This window comes from Eublepharis macularius, chromosome 11 (genome assembly GCF_028583425.1).
Source record: "Eublepharis macularius isolate TG4126 chromosome 11, MPM_Emac_v1.0, whole genome shotgun sequence".
In the NCBI taxonomy this organism is placed as follows: domain Eukaryota; kingdom Metazoa; phylum Chordata; class Lepidosauria; order Squamata; family Eublepharidae; genus Eublepharis; species Eublepharis macularius.
Window position 1 is genome coordinate 1,422,562 of NC_072800.1, and position 23,117 is coordinate 1,445,678.

The following is a 23,117-nucleotide window of genomic DNA, read 5'->3' on the forward strand; positions in this document are numbered from 1 at the left end:
AATGGAGCATCAGTCCGATTTTTGTGGATAGCCAGTCAATTGTTTCATTCATTCAAAATAATCAAATGTAGCAAAAGGTGGGCATCTTTTTGCTAAATGAATTTATTATTGTTCCAATGGCTTCTTTAGCCACTTTGTCTCTGAAACATGAATTTGTGTCATCCTCAACTTTTGAAAATCTTGTGCTGCGCACAACTCTGTCAGTGCAAAGATAGACTATACTATCTGTTCTGCAACTGAGGTAAGAACAGGAAATGCCCAAAGCTCTCTAAATGCTGCATGAGTAAGGTGGAGACATTGAAAAGGCATTGAACAGTGCTGTATAGTGGTTAGAGAGGTGGATTAGAATCTGGGAAACTGAAATTCAAATCTCCAGTCTGTCATCATGATACCCGCTGTGCGATCCTGGGCTACTCGCACGGTCTCAGCCTAATCTATCTACCTCAGAGAGCAGAGTTGTATACCACTTTGGGTCCCTATTTGGGAGAAAACTGGGGTATAAATAAATTAAAATCCATTCGCTTCTAGAACTGCTGCTGCAGTCACCCCTTGCTGAACGCGCTGATATCTGAAGGAGTTTAGGGTATGATCAGTAGAGCCAGAAGGCTTAACTCCAGCATGTCTCTTCTGTATTTCTCTGATTCTTATATCTCATTGCTGCTTAGGCATTTTTGACCTTGGAATCGAGATGGTTGCAAATGTCTTGGGTAAAAGCATATCCGTAAAGCCAGCCCTTCTGCACAGTGGGGCTCCTTAGGAGCTCCCAGTTCCCATCTCTGTGCTGCTTGCCCGATCGATGTTCCTGGGTGCCCCCCTGAACCCTGCTGTTCGGCCATCTCCGGCTCCCCGCAGGTGGCGCGGTGCTGACCTTTGTTCGCCTGCTGACTGACTGACTGACTGCTTGGAGACCATCTTGCGGAGGCCCTGAAATCGCTTGGGAAACCGTGGCTCTTGGGTCCAGCGTCTGAATGATTCGTGGGTGGCAGAAAAATGTGTTTGACCAGAGAGAACCTGGAATCCTTAGCCTCAAGTGGTCTCACCTGACACAAACTGGTTCTGGCTCTGGGAACGAGAAGCCCCTGCGGAAAGATGAGAGGGCCAGAGATGGGGCCGGCTGCTCTGGCACCAGTACCGCCAGGAGGTGCTTCAGCAGTGGTGTCTCTCTTACTGTTCTTCTCCACCTTGGAGAATGGGAACCAGAAGTATGTGCAGGGGCAGCAGCAGCAGCAGCAGCGTATGACAGAGGACTTCCTTGTCGATGAATTGTAATCCCCGAGCCACTATTTCTAGCAGCATTTTTTATGTGCTGGGTCAAAGCTACCTAAAAATCCTTTAACCTTTTAAGGTTGTCTCACAATATTTAGAATCAGTTTCTGCTTTGCTCTAGACCTTAAAATGTGGAGGTACTCTTAGTTTTTTCTAAAACAAAAAAATGGCTAGGTTAAGCTGGATTCTATGCCCTCACATGTAAAATTTGTTTTGTTGGAAAGAGTAACTGCTTTCTCTTTGATGGCTCTTGTGTTTTTATAACTGCAGGCATCACACAGTGACCAGGGGGATAACCAAAGGTGTCAAGGAAGATTTCCGCCTGGCGATGGAGCGCCAGGTGTCCCGCTGCGGAGAGAGCTTGATGATGGTTCTGCACAGATTTTGCATCAACGAGAAGATCTTGCTGCTTCAGACACTGGCCTGAGTCTCGGGGACTAGCCGTGCACTGAGAGGGTGCCTAAAGAAGCAAGCGGCTATCTTGAGGGTCCCAGGAAAATGATGCTGAAGTGTTGGCCCCGGGGAGGGGGGTGGGTTCACCCAAGGAGCACTTCACTGCATCCTCGGTTTAACAAATAAAGTGACGTTTTTTAAAAGCTGAAGAGTCCAGAGTTTGACATCTGTACTTTTCTTTCAGGCCTGCAACCAAATACCTTTTTGTTTCAAAAGGTATTTGGCTGCATCCTTATTCCCTACACTGGGTACACGGGAGCACTATACTTTAGCCTGTCTGCAGAAGTGGACTCTGGTGCATGGAAACTGAGGCTGGAATAAAAATGTTGTTAGTCATGAATGTGCTACTAGACTCCTGACCATCATCTGATAATCCTGGAACAATCTCTCTCTCGTTGGAAGCCAAAGCAGACCAGATTGCAGTGTGTGAACAATGAAGCAGCCGCTAGCACTGCTCACCAACTGCTCAGTTCATAACTGCCCACTAACCAGGGGTCATGGTGAGGCTTTTTATTGCAGGGGACTGGAATGCATTCACAATTAGTCCTGCCAAAGCTCTGGATGGAGTTAACTAGCACGGGCTCCTTTTCATTTCTCTCTGCCACACTGAATGGTTCACCACCAGGCCACAGTAAGCACCTCGGACAGTTTCCATCACTGGCCAGTCCTGACAATCTTAGAACACCCAGTTGCCAGATAAGCTTGTTAAAAACATGATGCCAATAGACAACGAATCTGCTTCTACTAGTTACTAGGAGCTGTTCAGTATGTTTATTAAGAAATGGAGTAGTACATCAGATATATGTAGATAATTTGAAAAAGGCTTTGTTTTAACAAATGGCACATCAGTCAACAAATCTTCAACACCAATACACAGTTCAATGTATACCGAAGGGAATGTAAACCAAATACATGATCCCTTTTTTTAAAAAAAGAAGCAAAAGTAGCAGCAGTGTCCTTAAGAATGGTGCTTTGGTGTTCACATATTCCAGCTGCTTGTTCTTCCGCTGTCCCATTAGATTTTCCAGAATATCCTTTTCTGATAGAGTCCATAGGATATGACGACCCACAAAGAAGTAGCAATGAGGTTCTGAGCCAAGTGTTCGCTGTGGGATTGTGGGCCCCGCATCTTCCACTTAAACGGGAAGTAGTTCTCAAATATTTCATGGCCAACATAGACAAGAATTGAGTTCATGCCTTAAAAGACCAGAAATGCCATCAGACAGTTCCATGTTATAGCCACAGTATAAAAGGGTTGGGATAGCAGGAGGAGATGCGATTACAGACTCTTTTGACACCAGCCAGAACAGCACCAGCCCAGAGGCTAGCCCAGGGCCTGACTCTCTGAGAACGCGGACAGCCCTCTTGCGTCAAACCAGTGGTCCAGCTAGTGCAGCATCCTGTTTCTCACAGGGGCCAAGCAATTATTCTGGAGGGCCAGCAGGATCCAGAGGCCAAGGCCCTCCTCTTGACTCCCAGCACCGGGGCATCTGGAGGTTTATCAGCTTTGAATGTGGGGGATCTCTTTAATCACCGCCATGACAGGAAGCCACTGACAGACCTGCCCCTATGAATCTGTCAACCCCCCCCCCCCTTTAAGGCTGCCTCTGTCTGTGGCCCAGCATTACATCCTCTGGCAGCCACATGGCAATTGCTGTGTAAAGAATTTCCTCGTATCTGTCTGCATCTACTTCCCATCAACTTCGCTGGAGGCTCTCAAGTTCTAACATCTGAGGAGAGGGAGAAAACCACCTCTCCACTCCCTCTGCCCCATGCATCATTTTATAATAGAGATGGGCACAAAACAGAACATGAACTAAAAAGAACCACAACCCGGCTCTGTTCGTGGTTCTCGAACCAGCGGTTCATGGAAGCTCCTTTCCACGAACTTCTGAACTGGTATGCTGGTTCATTTTGTTCGTTTTAAAAAGCAGTGCCCCTTTCCGTGCCGCTGCAAGCTGATCATTTAAACAGCGGGGCTTGGCTGCTCAGCCGGGAACTCCTGGCCGGTCAGCCAAGCCCCACCTGCAGTTTAAATGGCCATTTCCCCGCTGCTCGGAGCAGTGGGCAAATGGCCATTTAAACAGCGGGGCTTGGCTGGCCGGCCAGGAGTTCCGGGTCGGCCAGCAAAGCCCCACCCACAGTTTAAATGATCAGCTGCTTGTCGGGGATCTCCCTGACAAGCAGCTGATCCGTGGGTTTAAATGTTCGTTTTCATGCCGCTGCTAAGCAGCACGGAAAGGGGCATTTAAACCCCACGTATGAACAACGAATGGTTCACGAACTTGCCCCAGTTCAGGGAAGTTCCCGGTTCGTGAAAACGCATGAACCAGAAACTGCACAGTTCGGGTTTTTCGCGGTTCGTGCCCACCCCTATTTTATAAATCTCTTATTTCCCCCCTTCGTTGTCTCTCTTTTTAACTAAAAAGTTCCATATTCCCAGTCTTCCACCTAGGAAAGACACTCCTCTGTACTTTTCTCAGAACTGCACACAGTATTCCAAATGAGGCCACATCACAGATCTAGACATTAGAATTATAATGTTGGCTGTTTTATTTTCAGTTCCTTTCCAAATAATCCCCAGCATGGTGTTTGCCTTTTTCACCGCTGCAGCGCCCTGGGTTGACACTTTCATTGAGCCCTCTACTATGACCCCAAGGTCATTTTCCCTCTCACAGTTCAATCTTGGGAGCTGCTATTGCGTAGTGGTTGGGTTATGCATCAGCACTCTGCCTGCCTTCTCGCTCAGCTGTGACTGCAATTTTTGTGTGAAGTGCACTCACCAGGAAAGAAGAATGGAGCACCCGACCACACCCTCTTGACATCAACAAGGTAGTATATCAGCAGCAGAAGAATGAAGGCAAAACTGCTCAGCGTGGTCACGTAGGAGACCGACCTGCAGGGATTTCAAAGGGCAGTTCAAGAAGCGTCTGGCTTGGCACAGAGAATAAGGAGCCTTTCACTCAGACTCACATTCTCACGCACGCACACTCACCATAAGTTTTTGTTCACAGGAATAAAACCGTCCTCTTTTGAGCACTTGGTCAGCACAGCAGAAATGACACCCTGTAAAACAGGCAGTTTGAGCAAGAACCTCCTTTCCCTGCCACAGACAGTCCAGCAGCTCTCCAGCCTGCAAGGCTCAGCAGAAGCCAAGGTGTCTGGGAGCGGAGCAGTGGCTCCTCCTCTTCCTGCCATCCAAAAGGTCAGGCTCTGGCTGGTATCCCCCAAGGAACTCAACCAGAAAGTCTCATTTCTGCACCTCCTTCCCTGCCCCTCGTTTCCATGTGCTGCCCCTGAATGGAGACAGCCAGCCAGCCAGAACTCCCTCAACGACCAGCCCACAGAGTTTGTGATGGAATTTCTCCTTATTTGGGTGCTGAAAAGCCAACATGTGTCTTCTTCCTTTAGCTCGGCATTTGTTTTCCTAGATATTAAAACCACAAGTGTTGGACACCAGGGGCTTGCGTCAGCATGCCCATCTCTGTGTACAACTGGCTCAAGTTTTCAGGCTGCCTCTCAATCCCAGTCCAGGCTTGTGCAAGTCGGCTCCAATTGTTCTGGAGCGCCACTAAGTCAAATGGAGGCGACAAGGAAGGAGTAACTGCAGAGGGATGCTGGTTCTGCCAAGCGAAGACAACGGAGGCTTTAGAGGGGCCAAGGAGGTAATGACGGACTTGTGACTTACCATGATTACACTCCAAACACAAAAACGGAGCATGATCTGTCTGGGTTGGTCTTTGAACAACAAGAGAATTTTTCCTCCCTTAAAAGTAAAAGTAGGAAGTTAAAAGCAGCAAGACCAGACCCGCCTTCAATGGACTGGCCAGGGAGGGGGATTGGTGGACTAAAGCAGAAAATGACTGGAGATGATCAGAGCCAAGAGAGTTTGGCTGACTTGCCAGGGCCTGGGCGAAAACCTCTCCAATGTTTCAGGGAGGATTTCTAAGCAATGCCTGTCTAATTTGAAGTGTGGGCCAAAAGGGCAAGCTGTGCCCACGCAGAACCAGAGAGCCCCTTCCTTTGCCCCGGATCTCCCCTTCTGACCCTCTGCTGCTCTTTGCTGCATACTGGGGTTTAATGGTGTCCTCCCACAAGAGCTCAGACGAATCTGGCCTTCCCCGAAGAAGGGGTCAGCAGGACTCCGGAGGGAGAAGCTGGCTTCCGTGCCTGCCAAGTGGCCACAATGTTCATTGCTGCAGCGAGTGCCTACAACTGGATCTTCCTCTTTAAAATCCAAACACTATTCCTTCCTTTTACAGTAACGTGACCTCGTTGTTCCCAGGAGGAACGGGCACTTTTCTGTCTCTGCAGATGGAAGTGATGGGTGGTACCTGAAGTCCCAAAAATGCCAGGATGACAGAATTGATGGTTCCCAGCACTCCTTCAGGGTCGAAGGCCACTGTTGTCATGTACAGCACCTAGAATGAGCAAGTGCACATGAGGACGGTTGACCTGAGCCTGGGTCTCCTGTTCTGTCTCGTCTTTTCAGTATGCTGATGTGAAATGTTCTGCTGCAAGCTGCCTTCGGTGTCCGTCTGAGCTGTTTCAGTTGCAGAATCGTCACATGTTCCAATCTCACATCTGCCTACGACCCTCTTAATGTGGGCAGATCAAAGGGGCTGGGCTTGAATGCTCTCTCCATACGCACAAGAGGAGAAAACTGTGGGTCAAACTAGACGTGACATCCTTGCGGCTCCCATGGGAATGCTGCCAACATTTAAAAGGGTTTTAAAATGCCGAAAATGTTGGAGACCCCAAGACTGGTGGGCCGGGGTTAAAGACTCCTCCACTGTCTTGATACTACAAGGAATGCCACACATGTGCTGAGAAATGGGCTACAATCTAGGTGGTGTACGTAGTTGAGTTAGACGGACTGAATTGCTTTTACTTGAGACACTTGAGTGCTGTGAGGCAGCCTGCTCTTCCCTCCCTGCAGTTGTATTTTGCCTCCTTTCCTGCCCTCTTTGATCCATCCACCCACACACCGTTTTCTATAAAAAAAACCCTTCTTTTTGTAAAGACACGGTTTGGCTTCCTTAGTACAATATATTTCTCTGGGGTGTTTCTCTGAACGTCTTCCCTACCTGCCAGACTGCACAGCAGTTTACACACAGCTTCCCATGAGGTTTATACCTGGTGGTTGCTTTAGTGGTCTAGTATTGCCTAAGAAGGAACCCTTTTTAGCAGGTCAGTCAAGATGTTGTTTAATGTTCTTAGAATCACTTACGATCTGTTTCAGCATTTCTCCAACTTTCTGCTGATTTTAAATCCTTGCAACTTTGCACTTATAGACCCTAGTGCACCGTTTACTGAAATGTCCTTGAAACTGGCTGTACTGACTCACGCTGTGCAATCCACCTTGCCTCTCGATGAGAAAGGCGGACTAGAGACAATGTAAAATAAATCCAGAGATGTTCTCAGGAGCTACCTGAGCGGTGGCAGCCAATTACTAGGATGCTTTCTAGGGACCCTGGCTCAAAGGGGGCACCCAGGAAAGGAAGTGACCTTTCCCCCTTGTGAGGCACTTGTTTCCCCTCTGCGCATTGTCATGTGCTGAAATGGCCACCACCACCCCAATCCATGCTTGCAAAGGTGTTGTATTGAAGGAAACAAGCACCAGGCTGCAGGCCTCAACAGGACTGGGCCCTCGCACCATTCTGATATGGTGGTAGCATCCTTGTGGCAACCGTGTCGAGTTTGGCCTTGCATCGCAGCCTCCCGCCTGCGGGGGGGGGGGGCAGAAAAAAGGGTGCCTGAAGAGGCTCCCAGGTGTCCAACGGGGTTTGCGGCAGCAGTGACAGCAACTATCCACTCAGTAGTAGCGCTGCTCTCTCTGTTCCATCAAGCTCCTTCACAGGACAAGAGCCGAATTCAGCCTCTTCCATTTCTATGTCACCAACATTGCAGAGGCATTCAGAGATCCTAAATTCTGCTCCCCCCGCCCCCCAACCGACTATTCACAAGTGTTAAGTTCCCATTTTATTATCTGCCGATGGAAGGGCCCCTATTTCCCCATTCCAGCTCAGATGCTTGCGCGCGCGCATGTGTGTGAAAGGTTGAGGCAGCGTAAGCAGACCACAGCACCTTAGTTCATATAAAAGAACAACTGGACTGGACAAGCAGTTAACTTTACCACTTTCCCGTCAGTTCAGCTCCTCTGAATTCCTCTCAGCATAGAGAGGGAACTTAAAAGTCCACACAACTAAAACTTTTGTTGGCAAAATCATTGCTCCAGTCTTACATGTTCAGAAGAGCCTCGCAGAGCACTGCAGGATCTTCCCAACTGTACACCAGCTCTGTTGCTAGGAACAGGAACAGGCTGAGGCAAGAGCGTAGAAATCCACGCCCATTAGTTCCCTCAAGGCAAGAGCACAGAAATCATGCTTGCTGGCTCGGTTAAATCTTTTCAAAAAGGATCAGGGACCACCGATATACAAAACTCGCATGTTGTCCATTAAGCCTACCCATGCTTATGTTTCCAAACATTACCAACTCAGGATCTGGAGGGACGGGTGCACCAGAACCCCCCCACAGATAATTAACTGTGTTTGTGGCCAAGGGGCAGTTGAGAACTTAGCCCGTGACATTTCCCACTGCTCTTTATGTAAGGGGCCCCCAGAGGGGGAGTTCTTGCCAGCTGTCTTAGTGGAAGCTCCAAAGGGAGGGACTTTGGTAAGATCTGCCATTTATTGTCTGACTTGAACAAATACGTGATTTAAGAAGTAAAGCCAAAAATGTGCAAGCTATTTGCAAAGGTGACCACCTGATTTGAGTTCTTTATAATTAACAGGTGCATAATTTAAAGATTTTCTTATGCTAGTATGTTAGGTTTGCATTCTGTATGTATATATGTAGCAGTTATTTCTGTGAATATCTTTTATATATACCAGTGAATTCATTATTTGGAAATGATCTTTGGTTTTAACCAACTGAACTGAACCGAAGCCAGAAACGTGCAGCATAAAGTGACCTGGAGGGGCTGCAGAGGACTGGTGCTGTTCCCTAGAACACTAATTTATAGAGCCTGATTTCAGAACATCAGCAGAGCCCTGCTGGATCTGCACCACTGTGGTCCACCTAATACGGCAGCCTCTTTCACAGAGTCACCAACCAGTTGCCCTGGCCAGCCAATAAGCAGGTAATTCGCCAAAACCTGACACTGCCTCCTAGCGCCAGTATTCAGGCAATCATTGCTCTGGCGAGGGAGCTGGCAACTACTGATGGATCTGTCTTGTTATGGACCACTAGCAGCAAAGCCCATTGTGGGGGAAAATACAACAGGTTCTAGAAAGGGGAGGGCGCAGGTGGGCACTGCCTCCTCCTCCATGACTGATCCCAGCTGGGTGAAGGGGGGCAGGCACTGCCACCTGCTCCCCCCCCCCCCGATGCTGGCCTGGGCTTCCCACCACCACACGCTCTCTGGAGGGGCCAGGCTGCCTCACTTGGGCTTCCCACTGCAGCAGCACCCTCTGGAGGTGAGCCAGGGTAGGAAGTGAGTTGTCTGGAATACGGCTAGCCTTTTACATAGTAGGATGGCTGCAGCCATCACAATCTCCTCTGGCAGTGAATTCTACAATTAAATTACTTGGTCAGTAAAGAAGAATTTCCCTTCCTCTGTCCTGAATCTACTGCCCGTGTGTTCCATTGGATGATTCTATTTTTAGTTTTAAGGGAATTTCATCTTCTGATCAAAGCAGAGAGTGAAGCTTTCCATCTGCTGCCTCCTGTGGGCAGGTGCTCCTGCCCCGTCTCTTGCTGGAGAAAGGAGAACTGCGTTCCTTCCACTGTAGAATCAGGGAGCTGGGAGGATCCTTCTAGGCCATCCAATCAAACCTGCTGCTCAGGACATCCGAAACCAGCCTCCACCTGAAGGCCTCCAATGAGAAGTTGCTCCGCCCCCCCCCCCACCCGTAACTGGGTCTTTTGTCAAAATGCTCTTACAGTCTTGCCATCTTAGCTGCCAATCACAGTAAGGCAAGGAACCACCCGGCCTAGTAATCAGTTCCAAACCATTACAAACAAGTTATTTTGCCTCCTAATATCAGTAACTGGATGTCAAAGAATCCACACGTTCATTTCTGAGGCAGCTGGACAGGTTCGTGGAAAGTTCAAACCACTTACATTAGAAGATGGGTGCTGATAGATGTGTTTCTCTCCTAGGAGCAAGCGGTCAATGTACCCAGCTGCTCCTCCTGTACAGTTGGGATATTTTCCAAAATCACCGATGCCTCCAGCACCAAGGTAACCTCTAGAAAGAAAACAGGATGGGAGCCAGGTGGACAGAGCTGACTGAGTTCAGAAACGGCAGTGGCTCCCATCTTGCAACTGCCAAAACGTTGTGGGCAGTCCTGAGTTGTAACCTGCCCAGCCTAGGGAACCGGCCCCAGTGGTTCCCAGCCTTTGGTATCTTGCCTCCTTTTATCGAAGAACCTGGGTCCCACCATGATAGAAACAAAAAGCCCGCTTTCCCCAAGGAGGACACTGATATGGTTACAAGCATCCTGTTACCATACTTATCATTTACATTAAGTTTTAAGGAGAGAAAAAAATACAGAAGCACAATGGATAATCCCTGGTAGCTAAGAATCACAAGAAGCAGCACATGAAAGAAATTTGCTGGGTGGGCAGGGGAGGATTAGAAGAAACACGGAGCATCCCAGGTTACTACTAGCATGCCAAAAGGTGACACGTGGATACTCTGTGGCATGTGCAGAGAAGGGCGTGGCATGTCACTCTTGCAGGTGGACATGAAGGTTGAGCAAGAGCAAATTGTTAGTATTTTTATGACAGCCTGCACCTCACCCGGACTACTTCTGCATCCCGCCAGTGGTACATGACCCACCAGCTGAGAGCCACTGCATTCTGAAAAAGATGTAGTAGAAAAAACAACGACATGAGAGTGGATCTAATGGGCAACTCACGTAGGACATCCAGGTACATTTAACAGGAAGGTTAAACACAGCCAGACTGCTTCAAGTGCTATCATGAAAAGCCACTGGGGCCAGCATGGCAGAAAATCCCGGAGAGCAGAATACGGGGCTTCCTACCAAAACAGAAAAGGCAAAACGGGGGGCCCCCCCGAGTCAGCGAGAAGCAAACAGAAACCTAAGCCACGTGTCTGAAGACACCCACCCTTCTGAACTATCTTTGTTTCGTCAACGGCTTAATGAAGTATTTCTTCATTTTATATGATAACTTTGGCTATGGCATCTTAGAAATTAGAACTCTATTTTTAAATCATTACCATCTTGTTACAGTACAGGTGCCATCTGGGATGGTTAAAGCATTAAATTATCTTCAGAACTAGCTCTAACCTTGTTTTTTCCTGAACCTGTTAAACTGACCAACATAAAACGTGATATTTTGAGGAGTCAAGCTATGCTGGAGCATTTCTAAAATATAATTAAAGATAAAAATGAGCATGCCCTACTTCAGCAACTTTAAAAGCAAGAAGCTGCTCTTCATCAAATAATTTTGAAGCGATTTTGTTTTAAAGGTTCAACCACTGACTAGTATGGCCTTAGACCTGACTGATATTTTTCTATGTTTACACTTGTGTTGCGTTTGTTTGTGTACTGATTATTATTCTGTGGAACAAGCCAGGATCCAGTACTGGTCTTTTCAGAGGGGGCTTTCACTGAAAGGGGCTTTCACAGTGCCAGAGTTTTTGTTGCTCACAGGTGGTCTCTTTTGGAAAGTGCCTGGACCCAGGCTTCTCTTGTGAACACTGCCGCCTTTCCAGAGGTGGCACTGCTCCGATGCCAGCTGCAGCTGGGGGTGGGCGTCAAACAACAAGGGAGGGGTTAGGGTTTTCATTATTTGTGTGTCTGCGTTATTTACAGTCTGCATTCCTCAATGAGACTCAAAGAGGATGACTCAATACAGGATTAAAACAATCAGTGGCTGGGACACTCAATAAACGACCCAAAAACAAGACCATAGGGTATGGGTAGCAGAATTCTGAATGCAAGCATAAATCCAGATACAGAACCAAAGCAGTGCTGAAACAAAACGTAAGCTATTCAACGTGACATTAAATGACACAGAAACTAACCAGTAAGAAGAGCATGCCTACTTCCACAGACGCTGCTCACGTACAGTCTACAGTCCCTTTATCACAAGCATCTCACCGTCACAGCACAGCTACTCCTTACGTAAGAAAGCTCTCCTGAATAATTCAGTTCCACGTGGTTTGTGGAAAGTCAGGTGGATGGGAGCTCTCCTGGCCTCTTCTGGCAGGCCATTCCATAAGGAGGGGGCCAATGCAGAGAATACAGAGGTACAGGCAGCTGCTGGTGTTGCCCATTTTCAGAGTGGCACCTGCAGGAGGCCTTGTTCAGGTAGGCCAAAGGGAGAGAGGCAGTCCCACAGATACAAGAAGTCAAGGCCATGAAGGGTTTTGTACACTAAAGCCAAAACCTTGAATGGAGCCCAGCAACTGAGTGACTGCAGAATGGGGGGGGGGGGATCTGCATGGTCTGTCTAACTCCTCAAAGTAAACCAGCTGCAGGTTTCTGCACCAGCTAGAGTTTCTGAGCTGACTTTGAGACATCCAGTCTAGTCTGGATGTTAGCATAGAATGAATCCAAGTGGCCAGATTGGCCGTGTCAGTCTTTTTTCCCCTCCAGGATATTTTTACCTCGAACATTAACATATTTGTTGTTTTTATTTTGTTTCTAGTACTATTCAGATCTAATAAAGAGCTCTCAAAAGAACAAGATCCCTCAAAACAGTTCAAGGAAACAAAACCCCTTGACCTTACATACAAAGGACAAGGAAGGAGGGGAGCTGCCACAAAGGCCTCAGGTGTGCTCCGGCTGGCATGATGGACGTTTACTGCCGATACCTGAGTGGTCTCCCCCCACCACCATTTTAGGTCTACACACCAAGGAAAAGGCATTCTTGGCAGGGGAGGGCAGGGCAGGGCAGCAGTCCTCTTTATTGCCTGAGGCAACTAAGCGTCCCCTCCTGCCACCAGAGACGCCACAGGAATTGCCCTTAAGATGTTCAACAGCCCACAGAGCAGTCTGGAAACTGAGCACATTAATAAGTCCTCCATTTTTGTGCTGGGGAAGGGCTAACACCAGGCAGGCCTTCAGCAGATATGGACAAACCACAACGAGCAGCCACGCCAGCAATCTAATTAGACCACCAGACTCTTGATTTGTGTTGAAAAGCAGATCCAACATAAGCTCTTTTTTCAGGTACCCCCACCACACATGGCTAGATGGGGGGCAACCCAAGAAAAGGCTTTCTCAGTTGTGGCACCAAAACTTTTGAACTCCCTCCCTCCTCTTTTCCCCAGTCAAAAATGACGTGCTGCATACTCAGTTGGAGCTGTTTGAAAGAAAGCAAGTTCACTAACCCAAATACTCCTCTTGAATACACACCTTAATGTGGTGACGGGGCAAGAGTATGTCAGTGAAGTTGAGAGCAACATTGTCAGGACTCTGTCAAGAGTCTAAACTCTAGGCAGAGTCACTCAAGGTGAAATGGTGAAAGCTGGGTCACCAGACGAAGATGCACCCACCCCCTTCAGGAATCAACGGACACACCGGCAGAAAAGAACTGACAATACCGATGGGGGTGGAAGGATCCTTGAAGAGTGGCTAATGGGAAGCAGTAATAGATCTGGATGAAGGAGTGGAAGGGCTGCTCATTAAATTTGCTGATGATACCAAATTGGGAGGAGTAGCAAACACCCAAGAATATAGAATTAAAATTCAACAAGACCTGAATACTCTGGAGAAGTGGGCAGCTGTGAATAGGATGCAATTCAACAAAGACAAGCGCACAGTCTTACATCTGGGCCACAAAAATGGGAAGCACAAATACTGGATGGGGGATACACTTCTGGGCAGTAGTCTATGTGAAAGGGATCTTGGGGTAAGAGTGGACTGTAAACTGAATATGAGCAGTCAGTGTGATGCGGTGGCAAAAAAGGCTAATTCAATCCTGGGTTGTATCAAAGGGGCCATAGCATCGAAATCGCAGGAGGTCATAGCCCCTCTCTATACTGCCTTGGTCAGGCCGCACCTGGAGTATTGTGTGCAGTTCTGGAGGCCTCACTTCAAAAAGGATGTGGACAAAATTGAGAGGGTGCAGAGGAGAGCGACAAGAATGATCAGGGGTCTGGAGACTGAGCCCTACGAGGGAAGGCTGAGGGCCTTGGGAATGTTTAGTTTGGAGAAGAGGAGGTTGAGGGGGGACATGATTGCTCTCTTTAAATATTTGAAAGGCTGTCATTTGGAGGAGGGCAAGGAGCTGTTCCAGTTGGCAGCAGATGGTAGGACGTGAAGCAATGGGCTAAAACTACATGCACAAAGGTACCGGCTGGATATTAGGAAAAACTTTTTCATGGTCAGAGAGTAGTTCAAAGGTGGAATCAGCTGCCTAGGGAGGTGGTGAGCTCCCCCTCACTGGCAGTTTTCAAGAAGAGGCTGGATGAATACTTGTCAGAGATGCTTTAGGCTGATCCTGCACTGGGCAGGGGGTTGGACTAGATGGTCTGTATGGTCCCTTCCAACTCTATGATTCTATGATTCTAGGGTGACACTGGCAGAAGATTTTTCATGAACAACAGCTGTAACACTTCAGTTAACCCTGGTTAGTACTGCGAAGAAGGCAGCAATGGTAAACCACTTCTGATCATCTCCTACCTCTAAAACTCTATGATGAGACAACCCAAAATGGAAGAAGATATAGTGCTGGAAGACAAGACCCCCAAGTCATACTGCACTCAGTCACCTACCGGGGAAGAGCAGAGGAAGATAGCGCTGTTTTTAATTATGCAACCAGATTAAAGTCAAAAGGACATCCAGTTGCTGATGTGAATAGTTGCAAAAGGAAAGTCCAAAGCTGTCATACATATAATAGGAACATGGAACATGAGAAGTATGAAGCCAGGTAATGTTGAAATTGAAAATGAGAAATGGAACGTTTAACTATGGCAGTTCTGGGTGTGAATGAACTAATGTGGACTAGATTAAGGCATTTTTAGTCAAAGAATTACAAAGTGTTTCATTCTGGAAATGATAAACACAGAAGAAACCGTGTTGCTCTTAGAGTGAAGTGAAATGTAGCACAATCAGTCAGGACCTATAATGCAAAATCTGAACAAATAACATCAGACCTCAAAGAAAGCTTATCAATATAACCATCGTTCAATTTTACGCCCCAACTACAGATGATGAAGAGGAAGAAACTGAAAGCTTTTATGCAAGAAGAAAGTAATCCTAAACCTAAACAAAATGCATTGATAGTCACAGGTGATTTCAAAAGTAGGACTCAAAGCAGAATCAAGTATCATTGGAAAATTTGGACTAGGATCCCAAATGAAGAACAGCAACTCATATAATTTAGTGAAGCCAACTAGGGATGTGCGCTTCGGGTATCCGATTCGGGTTAAAAACCTGAATCAGGCTTGATTTGGAAAGATTAAATATTTCCGAATACTGGCCCTGATTCGGAAATACCAAAGCAAACCTTTCCGAAGCAATTTGGGTCACTTTGGAAAGCTTTGGAGAAGCCGGTGGCAGCCCATTGCTAGCTGTTTGCATTTGCAAAAAGCCAGCAAAGTTCTGCAGGAAGTTCAAGCTTCCTGCACTTTTTTAGGAGAGGGGAGGGGGGAGGAGTGAGTCACTCACTACAACCTTCTCCTAACCCCTCCCATCTAGCAAAAAAAGGCAGGAAGCTTCAATTTGCTTTGCTGGCTGTTTGCAATACAATGCAATGTAAGCAGCCAGCAAAGTCTGCAGAGAATCCCTCCTAATTTGCAGGTTGGGAGGGGTGAGGAGGGGTGAGTGAGTACAAGGTGGAGGAGGGAAGGGTATCAGGGAAGGGAGGGGGGAGTTAGGAGTGTTCAATCCCACTGCTGCATTCTCCTTCCAGCCAATGGATTCTCTGGAAGGAGATGCAGCAGAGGATTTAAATTAGAGGCTGGCCTTTGGGCCAGCTTCCATTCTGTTCCTGGCCTAGAGAGACTGAGAGACTCCTACTGCTGCTGGTAGAGAGACTCTCTGACTCCATTTTGGCTGCCCTGCTGGAGGACTTCACTGAGGAGGAGAGGACTTCACCTGGAGGATTCCTGCCTGCCTGCCTGCCTGACCATTGCTGGACTGCAGGACTGGTGAGAGAGTCAGTGACTCGCAGGGTTTTCTCTGGGGGGTGGAATTTTTTGGGTTGTCTGGTTGGGTGTGAGGGAAGGGGAGGGATTGTTTTTTAAACAGTTGATTTAAATTAATCTTTGTTTTTGGGGGGAGGAGGGATTCTTGCATCTGTGTGGGTGTGCACGCATGTGGGTGCGCACGTGCGCATGCAAGGGCCTTTGTTGGTGTGAGCAGCTTCTGGCTGGGCATTAGTTTGAGGGGGGGCTGGTCTTTATTTGCAGTTTTAAATTTTTGGAGGGTTTAATTTTTTCACTGCTGTTGTAGTGGGTTGCGGGGGGGGGGGGGGGGATAATATTCCTGTTCTGAGTTTGTGTGTGTTGTTTTAAAGTTCATTTTTTCCTGCTTTTGGGGGGGGGAGGGGATTGTTACAGTTGTTTTGGTATTTAAGTTTCCTGTTGGTGTTTTAATTTTTTTTACTGCTGTTTTTGGGGGGTGGGATTGTTCCATTTTTTTGGCCATTTAAAAGTTTATTGTTGGGGTTTTAAATTTTTTTCCTTTTGCTGGGGTTGGGAAACTGGTATTTTAAGTGTGAGTGTGTTGGGGAGGTCTAGGTAGGGGTCAGGTAGGGCCTTGCTCGGGGTTTTTGATTTTAATTTCTGTGTTTAAGTGGTTGGGCCTGAGTTTTTAATTTTAATTTAATTTTGGATTAGCTACTTTGCTCTGTGTGTGTGTGTGTGTGTGCAAGTGTGTGTGTGTGTGTTGGGGAGTTGTGTGATTAAGAGGGAGCTTGAGTGCATTAAGGTTTTTATCTGTGCTTTTCAAGTTTTCTGTGTTTCTGGCTTAGAATCATAGAATCATAGAGTTGGAAGGGGCCATACAGACCATCTAGTCCAACCCCCTGCCCAGTGCAGGATCAGCCTAAAGCATCCCTGACAAGTATTCATCCAGCCTCTTCTTGAAAACTGCCAGTGAAGGAGAGCTCACCCACCTCCCTAGGCAGCTGACATTTTACAGTTGTTTTGTTGTTAGGGTGCTCTTTGTAGTTATAGCTGTGTTTGGTTACCATACTTTGGGTTTCCAAGAACAGTTCTACTTAGTTTTAAATAGTGTTTTTAGAAGGTAGGCTAGTTGTAGGCCTTCACTGAACATTTGCCCTCTGAACTAAAGTGATAGGGAGCCAAGGGTAGTTCTCCCCATTAAACAGGATTCAGTAAGAAAAGAGTTAGTTAGAGTCAGGTTCTGTTCAAATTATATAAATATATTTATATAAATAGGCTGCCCATTAGTAGTACCCCCTTAAGTAGGGTTTCCCTGCCCATCTCTGGCACCCTTGGAGCCAGGCTGGGCACGTTTTTTTCTAATAGGCTTTCCTTTATATTGGGGTTTAGGGCCACCTTGATTCCTAATGAGGAATTCAGCTGTTTGGTAGGTTTAGGTTCCCAAAAATAAATAGGGCCATTTAAAAAGATATTTAACTGACCATCTCCAGTAGTAATAGAGCCACAAGAAACATAGATTTATAATAATAACTATAATAATATTCAATTTATATACCACCCTTCAGGACAACTTAATGCCCACAGAGTGGTTTACAAAGTATGTCATTATTATCCCCACAACAAAACACTCTGTGAGGTGGGCGGGGCTGAGAGAGCTCTGAGAGAGCTGTGACTGACCCAAGGTCACCCAGCTGGCTTCAAGTGGAGGAGTGGGGAATCAAACCCGGTTCTCCAGATTAGAGTCTCGCGCTCTTAACCACTACACCAAACTGGCTCTTAGAAATAGGTAGATAGGTTTCGAAACTAAATTGTAAATTTGGGGTTCTTTTATAGAAACTTAAAAACAGGTAGTTAGAGTAGGTTCAAGGAAGGGAAAGAATGACAGATAGGAAAGCTGAGAGGGGCCCCGAGGGAAAGGCCAGCGGTAAGTCTAGAGGGGTGGAGGGGAGGGGGAAGAGGAGTGCTGCGGCAGCCCCCCCATCTGAGTGGAGGAGGCCCTCCCCTGCGCTGCTGCCATTCACCAGCCTGGCTTCTGGCGACAGCAAGAGGGTTCACAAGGCCCTCTTTCCTGAGGCAGCTGCTGGAGGGCCATCCCCATACCAGATGTCTGAGACAGTGGCTGGCACTGGGCAGGGGCCTGCTGCTGAGGGTCCCCCTCCTCCAGCGGTTGAGACCCAGCTGCTGGAGGAGGGGCAGCATGTGGTGTCTCCTGGGATGGATGTGGGGCACATGACTTTTCCTTCCTTCCCGCTCACCCCAGGGACCCAGTGGATGTTGGAGGAACAGCCCGTGAGACCCCCTGCTGGGCAGTCCTCCCCTGTTTTCTCTGAGGCCAGCAGCAGGCCTCTCACGGCTGTGCAGAAGGAGAGGGTGCTGGAGGAAGAGGAAGAGACTGTGGTGGAAGAGCCCACATTTCTGCCCCTTTAGCCTCATCCATCCCCAACTGCCCAACCGAGAGTGGGACATGGTGCATCTGGCCTGAACACCTCACAGGAGATGTCTCATGGGGGGCCCGTAAGTGCCTCCCTTGTGCGGCGTGGGGCCCCCATTGCCTCCGATATCTAGAGTCACTTCCAGAGAACGGAGGACCCGCAGTTTGCCCAGTGCCGGCATTGTAGGCAACAGATCAGTCATGGGAGGGATGTGAAGCATCTCTTCACGTCTGGAATGCGGAACCACCTGAAGAGGCAACACCAGGCGGTGCTTTTTCGGGGGGAGAGGTCAAGTGGCACCACACAACTGCCAGCTAGCCAGAAGGAGGCAGGCTCCTCTGGTGTTCTCCCCCCACGGGTTCCTGTAGGGCAGGGACGCCAAGCCTCTCTGACGGAGATGCTTGGTACGCAGGGCACTAGTGTGCCCACAGGGGGGATCCAGAAGGCGAGCAGGCGCCTCATGCACCGTATCATCAAGACGATTGCCCGTAATGGCCAGCCATTCTCCCTAGTCGATCATCTTGGCTTCCAGGAGCTGCTTCCAGGAGCCGGACCGGCTACTGCAAGGCCTTGCTCCACGTCGAGGTTCTCGACGTGTCGCAGACGGCAGAGAACATTGCGGCCACCTTGAGGAGGGAGTTGGATGGCTGGATAGCCGAGGGCACCATCACCATGGGATGCATTGCATGGTGATGGATGGTGGCCAGAACATGAGGGCAGTGGCGTGGCAGGTGAGCCACGAGTGCATTTACTGTGCAGCTCACAAACTTCACCAGTGGTGAAAGCTGCACTTGGAGTGGGCTCCTCTCCGGAACTCCAGGACCCCACAACTTCTGCAGTATTTTCTGCAGAAATGTTGGAGGCTCACGGGTCACTTCTCGTGCAGTGTGAAATCCACTCACGAACTGTGCCAGAAGCAGGACAGGACAGGTGTGCTGGAGCATGTCCTGACCTCTGACATAGTCACTCACTGGAACTCCACCTGTGCCATGCTGGAGCGCTTGGTGGAGCAGCAGGCCGCTGCGATGCTTGGAAGCAGGAGGGTGAGTTCAGCCAGGAGGATTGACTCACCATCTCCCAGACAGCGGAGGTCCTGAATCTCTTCATGGACTTCACTGTAGCAGTCTCGTCTGACATGGTGACCCTGGGTCTGGTCATTCCTCTGGTGCACATGCTCCAGAGTTCACTGGCCTCCTTTGTGGACCCAGACACACCAGATGCCTCTCACACAGAAGGAGTCGTACATGTTGGCTACCATGTGCGACCCGCGCATTAAGGGCACTTTCGCCAAGCGGGACGGGAACCTCACCCAAGATGCTCTCTGTGCGCAGATGAGGTGTAGGCAGGCCTAGAGGGGCTGCCTGTCATCAGAGGGGATGGGCAGGGGGGACCCAGTGCTGCGGGTCCCTCTCATGCCCCTTCTGAGCAGGTTCCCCCTGTGGCCACCACCGGAATGTCCATGGAGATGGAGATGCTCCGGCGGCCCCTCGGCCCCTCTGGGATCATGAGTCGTGTGAGAGAGGATTCGGCGGAGGCAGTGGTCAGGGACCACCTAGTGGAGCCCTGTGAGTTGCTGTCCACCGATCCGCTGAGCTACTGGGCCAAGAAGGAGGCAGTCAGGCCGGACCTCTCCCCTGAGGCACAGCGGCTCCTCTCATGTCCTCTGACGAGTGTGAAGAGCAAGCACGTCTTTTTCTATGCGGGCGACATTGTCAGCCCACATCGCTCTCGCCTTCTCCCATGGAGAGTTGAGCAGTTGGTCTTCCTGAAGGTCAACTCTTGGCTCTTCGATTTCTCAGGAGTGGACTTCCAGAGTGACTGAGGTGAGCCCTCCTTGTGGCCTGCATCCTCTGTGAGTCTGGGACCTGGGGAATTGTGCTCTTCCCTACATTAAACTTGTAGAAGTAGATTTAAAAATCCAGCAGGAGGAGGGTGGGACTCAGTGGCAAAGGGAATATGCACCCTGCAATTTGGCTTCCCTCCCCAACAGAGAAAAAAAAATCCAAAACTATCACAGCCACTGTGGGCACAAATTTATTCTGATATTTAAGGAAACAGGCCCCAGAAATGTTGATTGCCACTAGAGGGAGAGACAGGTTAGGATAGGGACTTTCACAACAGGAAACTCAGAGTAGCAGCCAAACTGAGCTACTGCTGAGGAGAATGTTGTTTCATGTTGTTTCATGTTGTTTGCTGTTGTAAAATGTTGTAAACTGTTGTTGATGTTAAATTTAAAATGTTCCTGTTGAAGGGGTGGGGGAGGAGTGGGGCAGGCAGGGATGGTGTGGGTGGGGGCCCGCTGATGATGAAGGCTGCATCCCAACACTACCTCACAGGTGTTTTCCAGTTCAGCCTGAAGCTGGCGGGGGGGGGGGGGTGGAGGGGAGACCTCTGCAACCATGCTCTGCAAATACCATTGTGTTGCGCTTGTGGCGAGGTGCTGTTCTGCTCTGTGGTGTTTCCCCACTGGCTGTACTCAAAGCCCAGCTGCAGGAAATGATAATGGTTCTGCTGGACTAAGTTGCAAGAGTGTCACCCAGTTCATTTTGGTTTGGGAGGAATGACTGTTTGTCTTCATGTTGTGAAACTTAAAGCCAAGGAATAAAATGTTTTTTGAAAGCAATTGTGTGTGTGTGTGTGTGTGTGTTTCTGTGATTCTCTGGTTTGAAGTTAGCTGTGGTACTATTATCTAGGAGACTGTTGTGATGTGTTGTGCTGTGCCTTCATGCTGTGTAACTTACAGCCAAGAAAGAAAGTGTTTTTGCAAGTTGTTGTGTGTTTGTGATTCTCTGGTTTGAAGTTAGCGGTGGTACTATTATCTAGGAGACTGTTGTGATGTGTCACACTAGTGTCAAGTCATGTGCCTTTAATGCTGTAACTGAAAGCCAAAAAATAAAGAATTTTGAACTTGAGTCAATGTGTGTTTGTGTGGGGAGTGGAGGAGGATGTGGGTTCCTTCTTTGGGGGGCCATAACATGGCCCCCCAAAGTCCAATCCTTCTAAAACTTGGGGGATAGTTAGAGGAGAGTTAGGAGAAGGTCCCCACCAAGTTTGGTTTGCTTCGTAAAGAAAATGACCCCCCCCAGGCTCCCAGAAAGCCAGGAGCATGTTCCCTATTGAAAATAATGGCTGAATCTTTCTGAATCGGGTATTCCGAAGCGGCTTGCCACTTCGGAATTCCCTTTATTCTGAATCTTTTTTGAAACCTGAATCACCCTGGCCCTACACACCCCTAAAGCCAACAATTTGTTCACTGGAAACATATGCTTCAGGCAACTGAATATATGTGGAGACCACCAGATGGTCAACAGAAATCCAAATGATAACATAACTAGGAGCAAAAGATGGAGAAGCTCTATTTTCTTCCCTAAAATAAGACCAGGAGCTGACTGTGGCACAGATGACAAACTAATATCAAAATTTATAATAAAGCTGAAGAGAAATAACAAAACATACTGCCACAATATAATATAAGTAAATCCCTGAAGGACTTAAAAACCATATAATGAAAAGATTTGCACTACTAAGTGAACCAGAAGAACCAGGGGTAGAAACCAGAGACATTATCAAGGAAGAATTGCACAAAAGAAAAGAAAGCCTTGATGGATGACCAGTGAAACTTAAAATGATTAAAGATAGACAAGAACCTCAAGTAAACGGTGACAGAAAAAGAATCAGAATTCTAAACGCAGCTTTTCAGCAACTTGCATGGACAGACAAAAAAAGAACTATTATAACAAGATAAGAAAAAAGGAAGAACGAGAGATTTGTTCCACAAGATCCGGGAAATCAAAGGGATATTCAAACCTCAGCCACGAATACTGAAAGATGAACATGGAAATACCTTGTGCATTTTGTGTTACTTTCTCTTTAGCATCTTACTACCGGGGAGGGGAATTGTGGGGAGATGGCTGCCAGCAGATTAAGATTTGGGCTGTGCTGGTTTTCTTTTTTTGCTGGCGCTAACCAGAGGCTTGGGGGTTCGACGACCCTCACCTGACCTCCCCTTCTACTAGTAATTTTGTAAGCCACTTCAGAGAGAACAATGGGGTGTGAAATGACTAAACAAATGCTTTAAAAGCACCGAAGAGCACACCAGGGGGGATGGTAGAGAGGAATGATGCCCGTGAGTGTTGCTTTTGGTGTCAATGCATTAGTTTGAAGTGTGTGTGTGTGGGGGGATGTGTGTGACAATCTCAGCCCTCCCTAACTTTTTGGCTGCAGTTCTGCTTGTGAGCTTCTTAAAGGCACCCGAGAGACCACCACCACTGGCAACCGGATGCTGCATTATGTGGACTTGGGGTCTGAGCCAGTAGAGCTGCTCTCATGTCTGCTTTTCGGCGGCTGTGTGGTATTGCAGGATTTGGGTCCAGTGGAACCTTACAGACAACAAGATTTGACTCTTGAAAGCTTCTATCTTGAAATATCTTGTTGGTCTCTAAGGTGCCACTGGACTCCAATCCTGCCGTTCTACTGCAGACCGACATGGCCGCCTACCCGAAACTGACAGTACTTGAGATTTCAACATTATCCCTGCACTTCTTTGTTTTTATGAATTGTTAGGTAATTTGTTTGATGATATTAGTTGCTGTATAATTCAAAACTGTCTCTTGAAATTTAAAAGCAACATGTCAGTTTTTATATATATTGATCTTCCATACAAAGGTAGGAGAAGGGAAATACTATGTTGGGGCAAAACAAGCAGGATGGGGTAGCAGGCAGGTACCTACGCCAAAGCCTATTCACAGCAGGCAGGGATTATGCGTCCGGGCGCTCGGTGTAGCCTGTCTAGGTTGCAGTATGAACCACTGTGAGAATCAGAGGATGGATTTGACAGAGCCCTCGGTGCACTGCTC

General features: G+C 48.0%; 2 protein-coding genes across 9 annotated transcripts in view; one reads left to right on the top strand and one right to left on the bottom strand.

The window, feature by feature from the left end:
* INTS10 (integrator complex subunit 10) overlaps positions 1–1,862 on the top strand; it is a 44,070-nt gene extending 42,208 nt beyond the window's left edge. For all 4 annotated transcript variants that reach the window (XM_054991145.1, XM_054991146.1, XM_054991148.1 and 1 more), the window contains one exon: positions 1,537–1,862. In XM_054991145.1, the coding sequence (XP_054847120.1) occupies positions 1,537–1,693 (157 nt within the window). In that variant the 3' untranslated portion in view covers positions 1,694–1,862. The remainder of the gene's footprint in view (positions 1–1,536) is intronic.
* Positions 1,863–2,471: 609 nt separating this feature from the next.
* The window catches only part of HGSNAT (heparan-alpha-glucosaminide N-acetyltransferase), a 51,322-nt gene continuing 30,676 nt past the window's right edge, over positions 2,472–23,117 (bottom strand). For 4 of the 5 annotated variants that reach the window (XM_054991150.1, XM_054991149.1, XM_054991152.1 and 1 more), the window contains 7 exons: positions 10,644–10,765; positions 9,844–9,970; positions 6,054–6,140; positions 5,408–5,485; positions 4,715–4,785; positions 4,503–4,615; positions 2,472–2,916 (listed from right to left, as the gene is read on the bottom strand). In XM_054991150.1, the coding sequence (XP_054847125.1) occupies positions 2,735–2,916; positions 4,503–4,615; positions 4,715–4,785; positions 5,408–5,485; positions 6,054–6,140; positions 9,844–9,970; positions 10,644–10,765 (780 nt within the window). In that variant the 3' untranslated portion in view covers positions 2,472–2,734. The remainder of the gene's footprint in view (positions 2,917–4,502; positions 4,616–4,714; positions 4,786–5,407; positions 5,486–6,053; positions 6,141–9,843; positions 9,971–10,643; positions 10,766–23,117) is intronic. The other variant, XM_054991151.1, reaches the window with a different exon arrangement.